Below are 11478 nucleotides of genomic sequence, written 5' to 3' on the forward strand. Positions count from 1 at the left end.
TTTCCCCTGTATAAGGACCTTGAGCTGCTATGGTTCATTTGGGGTTATAAAGATCTTGATTTTGCATTATAGTTTCTTAAGGTTTCGTAATGTTTCTGTTAACAGAGACAAATTCAAGCCTACAGTTATAAAAAAACAATACAAAAAACAAACAAACAAACAAAAAAAGATAATATAGTAAAATAATAAAGTAAAATATAGCAACATTCTGAAATATTATTACAATTTAAATGAAATATTTTCTATTTGAATATATTTTAAAATGTAATTTATTCCTGTGATGCAAAGCTGAATTTTCAGCATCATTACTCCAGTCTTCAGTGTCACATGATCTTTCAGAAATCATTCTAATATGTTGATTTGTCACTAAAGAGACATTTCCTACGTCAGTGCTATTTGTGACCCTGGACCACAAAACCAGTCTTAAATCGCTGGGGTATATTTGTAGCAATAGCCAAAAATTCATTGTATGAGTCAAAAATAATTATTTTTCTTTTATGGCAAAAATCATTAGGATATTAAGTAAAGATCATGTTCCATGAAGATATTTTGTTAATTTATTACCATAAATGCATCAAAACTTAATTTTTGATTAGTAATATGCATTGCTAAGAACTTCATTTGGACAATTTCAAAGGTGATTTTCTCAATATTTTGATTTTTTTGCACCCTCAGATTCCAGATTTTCAAATAGTTGTATCTCAGCCAAATATTGTCCGATCCCAACAAACCATACATCAATGGAAAGCTTATTTATTCAGCTGTCAGATGATGTATAAATCTCAATTTCGAAAAACTGACACAAGACTGGTTTTGTCATCCAGGGTCACATTTATTATCAACAGTTGTGCTGCTTAATATTTTTGTGAAAACGGTGATATTCTTCAAGATTCTTTGATTCTTTTAATACTGTCAACGATACCTCCAGTAAACCGATTTTATAATTTTTGAGGCATTGACATATATTGGGGCCCCTTGAAGTTCTCTAGAAGGTTCCATCAATGTGGCAATCTGAGGAACCACAATGGTGGCTCAAGTATATTCAGTTTTAAAGAACCACTGCAAAAGGACTTTTGTGGAACTAATCCCAAAATATTGTGCATGGAGTGCACCTTCTTTCCTTTGCTTCTTGCTGATCCTCAACCTCTGAACCAAAACCACAGCTTCAAACTCTGTAAACTGAAGTGTTTCTCATTTCATACACTCTCCTTTTCGATCTAGTGTATACTTTCAGTACCTTTCTATACCATGCGACTAATTCTTAACTTGATTCAGGTGTGCATTAAAGAGGAAGGACTACTTGACATTACAGCTCAAATTTCCAATGATCTTTAACCATGTCTTAAAAAATATAGTGATGCAACATTTGAGGATTTCTATGGAAGAAAATGTTCAAGACACCTTTGGTTATGTGCATAAAATAGCTTTATTTTTAACAAATCAGAACCTGCATGCAGAAATCAATGATTCATTGACTTCAACATTAGATCAGTGATTTAATCTGGATGTGACCAAACAAAGCAGCAGATTTTTATTTTTTTTATCATTTTACACCATGCTAGAAATGCACAGCTCATTCACGTTCCCCTTAACTAATCCAGAACATCCTTCTACAAAACATAAATAGATTCAGCTTAAAAAGTCTAAAAGAAATAGAAACTCTTTTTAAAAAAAAAAAAACTGGTCGAAAGACTATCAGCCTTTGAATTTTTGCACTACTGTATATAAAACAAATCTAAAAACCAAAAAAATAAAATACAATTATCACATGTACAACAGCTGAGAAGGGGGACAAACACCCCCGACCTGAAGGCAGGCAATAAAATATGACAATAAAATAGGCAATAAAATAATTAATACCAAAAAAATTAAAAAAGGAATTAAGAACATCTACAAAAACACTGAAAAAAAAAAAAAGAAAAAAAGAAAAAAAAAGTTAGTACTAGCATTGGTCATTGTTCTCAAACATAACATTTCCATAAATGTTTCTGAAAGATACAGATTCAAAGCATCTGCGCTTCACGAACAGGTTTTACGGCAAAAGCGAATACCGGGATGAGATATAAGAACAATAAAAAATTATTTTGGCATTTAAATATTTGGTAAATAAAAGGCTGTCAAGAAATGGCTAAGTACCAAAGTTTTACATTTTATTCAAATGGCTATATACAGATCCCTGGATGTACAAAGTCTGTTTGCAGTGAACTGATTCTCAGTCAACAACATCTGCACCTGTTAAAGTAGCTTAGTTGACAGTCAAGCAGCACTGTAGTGGATCGAATCTCTCGTCGCACAAAACCACCACAACAATGACATACAGATATGAGGAATGTACCATAACACCATGGTTGAAATGAGTATACATTAGTATAGCAAACCATTTTCAGGTTTTGCTCTCACAGAATTTAGGTTCGAACGTATACTGCATGCCCTCAATTTGGTTCCACCTCAAATGTTTTACTAAAGAAATAAAAAACGTTTTACAGCACACAGATTTAAAAACAAAAGACATCTGATAACGTAAAAGGCTACAGTAACCATCCCTTCTGTTGCACCGATCGTGATGTTGACTGTTTCTCATAACGGCTGGTTCAATGGTCAATCCAAAGCCTTTAACCTGTGAATGGCTCCACTGCAACTTGTAGTGTTTTATTTTAAAAAAAAATAATAAATGGACACAATGGGCCACAAGGTGAAAAGGCAATAAGTGTGAGAATGAAAAGACAAGAACATCTTTTGAATCGAGCAGTTTGGCAACAGACGCCATCCCCTCCGAGTCACTTTAAGATTTCAATGCAAATGTCCAGTCAGAGCGAATTATTCGTGTGAGGTCCTTCTGCGGTTTTCGTGGTATGTGAGAGGTTGGCGGCGGCCCGTTGGGCCGAGGCACTGTGTGAGCTTATAGTTCAAAAGAGAGAGAGAGAAGGTATGTGAGGGAGGGGATGCTCATGCGTAGATTTCTGTAGTAGGAGCTTTCTTGTAGATGGGAGTCTTGCCCAGGTCGTAACTTCCTTCATCTTTCTTCTTGATGCGGAGAACGAAGTGAACCAGCAGAACGATGAGGAGGATGGCAAAGACCAGACCAACTGCTCCACCCGCAATAACGGCTGTAAATAGAAATAGAAAAAGTGAGGGAGGCATAACCTTCAGACACGGCCTTAAATGGACACCAGCAACCTGCGTGGACTTTCAAAATATATCAGCTTTGTTATTGTATTACCAGTAATTGAAACAAATTACAAATAATTGGTAATAAAACTGAAAATTAGAAATGCTGCGTTGACAGCTAACTGAAATTAGTTAAAGTACTAAAATTGTTAAAAGAAAAAGAAATTAAAGCCATGTAGAAATATAAAATAAAAACGACATGCACTTAACTATGAAAACCCGTTTTCATCATGGGATAATAAAAAAGAAAAGGTAATTGCATCAATTCAGACTTTTTCCCTGCACAATTCTGAGTTTACGTCTCACAATTCTGAGAAACTGCAAATCTAAAATACTTTTTTAGAGCTGTGTGAAAATTAGAATTGAGAGAAATAAAGACAGAATCATGATTTATATAGTCGGAATTGTGAGATATAAACTCGCAATTCTGAGAAGAAAATAGATTGACGGGTCACAATTACCTTTTTTAAGGCAAGTCTAAAAATACTGAAATAACACTGGAAAATACTGCGTTAGAAGATAAAACATCAAACCAGTGGAATTTATTTTAGAGCAAAACGGTAAACGCTGGTGTACTAAAAGTTTTACTATATTTAAATATTCAAATTTTGGCCAGCAATATTTATTAATTGAATTAACTTTGCATATCAAACTATCACTATTGCAAACAAATCAAACCGTCTCCTCACCTGCAAGCACCTCTGTATTATTGAGCAAGCTGTCTTCTCCAGCATGCGTCATGAGCACATTGCTGTGCTGGTCATCGTCTTGCTTTGGTTCTCCACGCCGGCCGACCTCATTGTGTTTAACCAAAATATCGTTATTGATAGTTGGCCTCGGTGCAAATGGACCCTCAGAATCAGGGATCCGGTTATTATTGAAGATACCAGTCTGAAGAAAAAAAAAAAAAAACACAACGGTCACAAGAACGTTAATATAGAAGTTAAATTGGTTGCGTGTGTACAACAAAAATCTGTCATATGAGCAACCAGCGAGTAATTCAACTGATGGTTTCATGAATCATAAGCATGCATAAAAAAGATTGGCAATTCAAGTCGGATATGAACCATGCAGGAGTCATTTTAGACCAACGAGTCAGTCTGTGACTCATTTGAGAGTCACTTTGACATTCATTAAAAACAATCGGCTCATAAGAGTCACAAATCAGATGACACTGATTGCATTGAATATTTGTTGTATTAAACCAGTGGATAAAACACAATAGAAAGATGTGCTGTCTGTTTAATTGCTGTAATAATATAAAATATAATTTCAATTTAAACAAATTCTTTAAAGAGCATTTCACTTTAAAATGATTCACTTGTAGTAGGCAAAAACCTTCATTAAGATTCATTGTTTTTTTCCCTAACAGGCATTTCTGTAGTATCCCAATAGTTGTTACTGAGTTTGTCATCAAGAAAAAATATCATATCTACCTCAATTTCTGTGGGCTCATCTAAAAACCCAGAGCCTGAGCCATCATAATCATCTTCATCATCATCATCAAAACCATCCTCATCATCAGTTGGGTTTAATTCAGTAAACTCAAAGTCTTCATTTGGAGAGTTGCCAGAAGACTCCAGATCCTCACGGGGCGACTTGATTTTCAGAGGTACCCATGTTTCCGTTTCCCGTACCTACGAAGAGAAATAATTTACATGAGAAATTTACACTTGGCACCATTTGTTCAAAGACAAATCACCAAAGAAAAATTATGCAAAAATCACTCCTTTACAATATAATCCAATGCAAACATCAGAAATTGAAGGAACAGTCACTATTGAGTGACACAAGAATGAGTTTAAGACCTGGTGTAAAACATTTATCACTTCAAAAGTTATTTGGGTTTCTTTTTGCTCACAGAGCACACTTAATTTAATTAAGACACACCAATGCTGTTAACCACGTTAGCACTGCCGATGAGTTTTAACAATTAATGAACTAAGCCTATTAGCATAACAGGAGGAAGTAGATCACACAAACGGATTAAAGTTTTGTCTGCTTTTCCTCTTTGTCTCTCTCCCAAGACTCTTTCCATAGAAATGGCAATTTCTGTTTTCACTGTTGCAGGACATCAAAACATTCTTGTTTAAAATAATAATAATAAAAATTCTAAATTCTATTCTGAATGGCACTCAACTGTGATTTACACTATATTGTATCACAATCAACTCGCTCTTGACCTTAAAGCGAGTTGGAGAGGTAAGAGGCAAGTTAGCGCAGGTTTGGCACCATTGTGTAAAATGACGCAAGAATTCATCAGAGAGCGGCTGAGGGTCTTTATCGGTCTTGCTCGCTGTCAAAAACAGATTTAAATCAAACCTGACTTGCTGAGAAGTTTCATATACCGGGAAAGCAAAAATATTCATAATGCACAGGTGCGCACTCATGGCGTAACCACCTTAGACAAATTTCAAACACACCTTACTGAGGATTTCAGTAAGGCAACAATGACTTCAAGTTTATCGTAAATACAACCTTTTAAAAACCAATTTATTTCTTAAAATGGCTATAGACGCAAAAGGGAGGGGTTTTTAAAATGGAGACCGGGGGGACCGACTGACTCATTTTCCAGGAAAACCAGGATCATGCAAACGCCACATGAAACTGCAAGTCAGCTCTAGCCTGCTCTGTTGTTCGAAGATAATAAAAGAAAAAGGGAGAGCGAGAAACAGAGAACGACAGAAACCACAAGAGGGTGTGGGGAGAGAGACAGACATACTTTATGGTTTTCAGCCTTACAGTGCTGTGAAACCCCACTCCAAAATCCCCCTACATTATGAAATACTGAGCACTGAGAAAAAAAAAAAAAGTCTAAAAAAAGTACAGCGGATACCCTCTGACTGTGAAGAGGTGTAGAGCCATGGTTCAATTAAACCAATGCTTAAATTCTCATAAGCAACCATTAACTTCTCAGTAAATGTATATAAGCCACTTGAAAGAGTTTAAAAAAAAAAAAAATTTCCACAACCCAAACTAAAAGCTCTAGACCAAGACGGACTGCTAAAGAAAGTCCCTCAATTTCTCAGTCGCAATGCAGGAAATAAATGCTTTTTGTTTTTAATTTCTCAGCAATAACCAAAAAAACCCCTCACCAGCATAATAACAGCTCTTAAAAGAATCATAGTTAGTTCATTTAGTTCACCTAAAATGAAAATTCTGTCATCATTTACTCGCCCTCACATCGTTCCAAACCCATATGACTTTTTCACACAAAAGATGTTTATCAATGTTCGTGCTGCTTTTGTCTACACAATAGATGGAGACGGGCGCTGTCAAGATCCAAAGAGAACAAAACTAACAGTTAAAGTAGTCTGGAAACTGGTGTACATAAGAGCTTGAACTGAAATATAAGCTATTATTCATGTCATTGAGTTTGCAAGTTATATCTGGCATCAGTACAGTAAGTCAGTAATACAGATTTGAAACAACATAAGCGTGGATAAATGAGTAAAATCTTTCATCTTCAAATCAACCCTCATGACAGCTCTATGATACGACGATGACACGTCTACAAGTATGACTATGGCTGTTATCCTCAAAGTGAGCTGTAATGCCGGGGAGGGAGAAGCCCGTGTAAATTAACCAGCTTAGTAAACCAGGCCCAAGTCAAGACTAGCAAAGCTAGAAGCAAATCCGACTATCTGCTGACAAATGGTCTGGCATCTGTTCCAGTGAGTCACAATGGGAGAAGCAAAGAGACGATAACACAATCAGTGACTCATCTATTACTGTGATAAACTGTCCATAGTGATCAGGCGATTATTCACTGTTTGAGTTTAAAGGCCAATATTTAAATAACAGTGACTGTTTGCATCTTTGTTTTACCAAGCAACTTCTGAGTTTGAAAAGTCACAGGGAGTCAGAACATTTCACAAAATTTCTCCTCAAAATGCCTGGATTCGGTCTGAGATTCACTGGGGACCCATTAAAGCTGCACTACAGATATTATCCACTGATGTGGTTTGAAGACTCTCCTTTTTGTCCTTTCAGGTCACAACCAATTACAGCCTCAGTCGTCAAGACAAACGGCGTCTGTCGCTCCCACCAATCGGATTTACCAGTGTATTGTGTCATATGATCTCCTCATGAGATAGACTCCTCACCCAGGACAGAGTGAATGTCCTACTTTGCACAAACACACTCGCATGTCAGGAGAATTCCTTCCATCTTTACGGGAACTATTTATAGCCGTGTTTTCCTTCTTACACTCCCAGCTGAATCTCAGCAGCGGGGCGGAAAGACTCACCTGCCTGTTAAACGATACGTCATTGTTCAATCACACGCCAAATTCTCACCCCAACACCTGTTCAAAGCCCTCAAGCATTAGTGCATGCGAAGGAAACAGGACTGGACTCTTCCTTCGAAATCTTCAACTAAACCAAACAAAAAGGACTATTCAGCCTCACTGTCATCAGCCTCTATTCTCTCACACAGGAAGTGCGATAACGCTTTCCTTCTGTCTGTTGGTGGCTTTCATTAAATGAAGCTTCTCACCATTAAGTCAAAGACTGTTTAATACACAATGAGCCATTCTGAATAGCCCAAACAATCAGCATTGTATAATCTGGACAGGAGGAGTTCAAGCTTTCTGAAAACAGACCTTCCCTGACTGGCTAAAACCTGAAGTTAACAGAGATTTAAATTGAATTCTAGGATCAAAAATGTGCCAAATATGTTCTTGATGGTTTTCAAGAGATTCGCCAATTAGCTATAATTACACATCTCTAAAGAATAGCACCCATATCACACCATTACACCTATGTGCATTCAACAGGAAACAATCATGTTCACAGGTAAAGTTACAAACCTATTTAATAAATCCTATGCATAATTACTCTTTAATTAGTTTTTATAGCAGACACTTACACACAGGAAATTTGTGATCATTCAGCTGACAAAACAATTTAGAATGAACATTACTACATGAATGATATGTTTATTTATAGAGCACATTTAACGCACCCAAAAAAAAGTGCTTAACAATAAGAAAGTGTCAATCATCAAATATTTTAAGTCTAAAAAAATAAATGAATAAAATATAAATAAAAGGATAAGCCTCAAGACTAGCTTTAAAACCATTCAAAAATGGAGAGGACCTGACTTATCAATACTATACATGAAAGGACGTATAAAAGAGCATTCTGAACAATTACAAGACTCAGGAAAACAACTTAAAGGTAGCTAATCCAGGATACTGCAAGTTAGCAGTAAATGTGTTATTAGATGTGAAAGACCACCGTGTGTTTGTAGGAACATCAATGGGGTGATTAGACTCCAAGATTTCTTCAACTCAAGTCCAGAGACCTGAGAAACACCCAGATGGGTGTTTATTTGAAGAATGGGTATTTTCAGAGTACAAACATTTACACGCCAAGAAAGGATGGAATTGCCATTGCTTAGGGGGAGGGTATAGTCCACAAAGAAACTTTACTAATGACTAGACAGTAAAGCCAATTCTGATGAATACAGATATGACCAACCTAATTGCTAATGTGTTATGAGCAAACTATTAATTACTACTTAAGCACAAATAAAAGCATCAAAGTGCTATCATCCACACCAATAAGCAGAAAAAAAGAAACAGGCCAAATCAAAAAAAGAGGAACCATCATTATGAAGGACAGCTGGTAGCTGGTTATCAGCGTTTCCAACTAAAGCCCGTCTGACATATGGTTAATAGCTCCACAAGTAACAGAACTGGAACGGTGACGGATGTGGTCTGCTAAATGATTCTAGAACACACAGGATTCCCTTTACATGGCCTCATGATATTCCTTTGGACTTGCAAAACAAGAGCAGACAGCATAAGGCATTGCATTTATTTTCAATAAACAACTGCGTTCACAAGCAGAGTTGCTGTAATAACTAAAATTCTTCTTTCACCCAAGCAGCAAATAAAACCCTCTCGTTCGGTGCCAACATTCCAGCCTCAAAAGTGATTTAATAGGCCAGTGGACATCAATGCAGAAATCATTATTACATCCTGGCGAAAGTATTTATCATGTCCACTGCCTTTCAACAGCCATTCACAGCTTTGCACCCTAAAAACAACTGAATAAATAAATAAAAGCAAACCTATTCATATGCAAATCACCTCATGCCTAATTCATAACACAATCATTAGCAAGACAACTAGCATGGCCATTACACTTAAAAAAACAAAAACAAAATAACAGTAGTCCATGTTATCTTTTAATATAATGAATAAGCTATTGAGGTGACAAAATATTTTTTTAAGATAATTTTAAGATAAATATTTATAACCTCTTGGGAGGTTATCGATATCACTGCCACTTTTTTTTGTTTGTCCAACATGCATCTTTCTAACTAGAGATTATTTGTTATATCTGCTAAGGTGGTGAAAGCTACACTCAAATATTAAAATACCAAATATCCACTCATACTTTGCCTACAGGTTTAAAGTGTCCATGTCATGTTGAGTTTAAGCCACACAAACTTGTCCAGTGGCTAAAGAGGAGGGACCTGGATGAAAGAGGTGGACCATTTAAATCCGCCGAACTGTGTGAAATCCCAAAAGAAGGGCTGGTCAAGGTCAGGAGGGGTCACATTCCTCAGGAAAACGCTAAAGAATGGAGAGGGAGGGGGATGAAAGGAACACAGACACTTCTGCATGATTTTGAGGAATGCTGCGGCCTTCTCTGCCTCGAAGGACAAGGCCTCTGGTGCATGTGAGCTTGTTCTCACATTCCCACCCGAGATTATATCACACCGTCCAATGTACTACTAACAGGGCAGCTGGTTTACGGTTCTATTACCCGTGGATTACACAATATTACACACTAAAACCATCGATACACAAGGTCAAGACGCAATACAAAAGATGCATCTGTCAGTGTTTAAGTGTAGATAAAGATCTGCGGCAACACCTTTCCAAAGGTCTGTGAGAGAATGGAAGGTTTGGGCCCAAAGAATTTGCATTTTGACTTGTGTGAGGGTGTGTGTGGCTGACTGACCCAGAAAGCACACTGGGTGGCATTTGTCTTCCATTTCAGCTCCACAGACATCTGCAGCAAGCTATTCTTTTGAGTTATGAAAGAACTGGCCAACACAAAGCTGTGGCATCCCATTCACAGGTGCTCCAGTGGGTGATTCCATAATGAACAGATGGAAAATCAAACCTCATGGACTGAATCCAGTCTAATCAAATAAAGCTAAAATAACTCCCTGAGGGCAAAAACTGTCACATGAAAGCCAGTGCTGCTCATGAGGTTACTTAACAAACAAATAAGCGCAAGACCAGTTTGATGCCAAAAGCCATAAAACTAATCCCTTGAATATATTTCTTACACACGTCTACATAAATATACACGCACAGAAACTGAATATCACAAAACCACAACTCACCATTAATTGTTCCTTGTCTAATAGTACACTTGAGGTTTATTTGAGGTGCGGGCCCATTGGAAAATGCGACCAAGGACCGAGAAGACTTGTCTACAAGTTTGACAATTAAACTAAAGCTAAATGATTAGTCTGAAGTGTTACATTTGTTGAACATGTAACTTATAAGCCTTTGTTTTTTCAACAGGTCTGTTGTCAGGGAGCTAAAGCTTTAGCTAACAGAAATATAACACCTTTTATCGTCATTTGTGATTAAAGAAAACAATTCGGCTCGATTACATGCTTAGTATCTGAACTGAATGTAGTATAAAGTTAAAATTCACAAGATACTCACCGATTCAGCGAAAACAGCAGCAGCCGCGGACAAAACCAGCATGAGGTAAACTTTCAACATCTTCTCTTCAAAGTAAAAAGCCCCGGTGTCAAAAGTTGTTGTCAGTTTCCGAAGTGAATCACTTTTATAAGTCAAAATGAACCGGTCCTGGTTTTGTAAGTCCTTTTTAATGTCGATTAGATTTATATCGCGTATTTCTTACTGCTATCCTCTGTGATGGTACGCAGTATTTCTGTGTAATGATTGATCCAGTTTAGTTTTATTCAGAGCCGTGACCAACCTAAACCCGCCCTCTTCGTGTGCAGCCAATCAAAACGCGGGCAGAAGCAGTGACGTAATTTTCGGAAATTCCGGACGCAACAGGTTTACAGCAACAACACAATACATTAGAATCCATGATAACCGAGAAGAACGTTGTAAACAGAAATTTGACGATGATTAGAATAAGTTTTTTTTTTTGACTATATAAAACAACTGTTTTAAGATGAGTCTCTTATAGATACAAATTCCTCCGTTCTCTGATAATTACACGTGGTTAACGTACTTAATATCCGTCCTTAACTGACCAAAACGAAATTATGGAATAATGACTAGCACGTTTGAGGAAGTTT

The 11478-nt window shown here is 36.9% G+C and overlaps 1 protein-coding gene across 1 annotated transcript; it reads right to left on the bottom strand.

The window, feature by feature from the left end:
• Positions 1-1402: 1402 nt before the first annotated feature.
• On the bottom strand, positions 1403-11115 carry sdc4 (syndecan 4). The gene is made up of 4 exons (XM_058779857.1): positions 10868-11115; positions 4605-4805; positions 3858-4059; positions 1403-3107 (listed from the first exon to the last, which is right to left on the bottom strand). Exons 1-4 carry the CDS (start codon positions 10925-10927, stop codon positions 2947-2949), a joined length of 624 nt encoding a protein of 207 aa, XP_058635840.1. The 5' UTR covers positions 10928-11115; the 3' UTR covers positions 1403-2946.
• Positions 11116-11478: the final 363 nt, after the last annotated feature.

This window comes from Onychostoma macrolepis, chromosome 06, assembly GCF_012432095.1.
Source record: "Onychostoma macrolepis isolate SWU-2019 chromosome 06, ASM1243209v1, whole genome shotgun sequence".
NCBI classification, from domain to species: domain Eukaryota; kingdom Metazoa; phylum Chordata; class Actinopteri; order Cypriniformes; family Cyprinidae; genus Onychostoma; species Onychostoma macrolepis.

Coding starts and splice junctions, on each gene's coding strand:
- sdc4 (XM_058779857.1), bottom strand. CDS start 10,927: ATGTTGAAAGTTTACCTCATGCTGGTTTTGTCCGCGGCTGCTGCTGTT. Junction 4,806..10,867: donor CTGCTGTTTTCGCTGAATCG/GTGAGTATCTTG, acceptor TTCTCTTCGTAG/GTACGGGAAACGGAAACATG. Junction 4,060..4,604: donor ATGAGCCCACAGAAATTGAG/GTAGATATGATA, acceptor TTTTTTCTTCAG/ACTGGTATCTTCAATAATAA.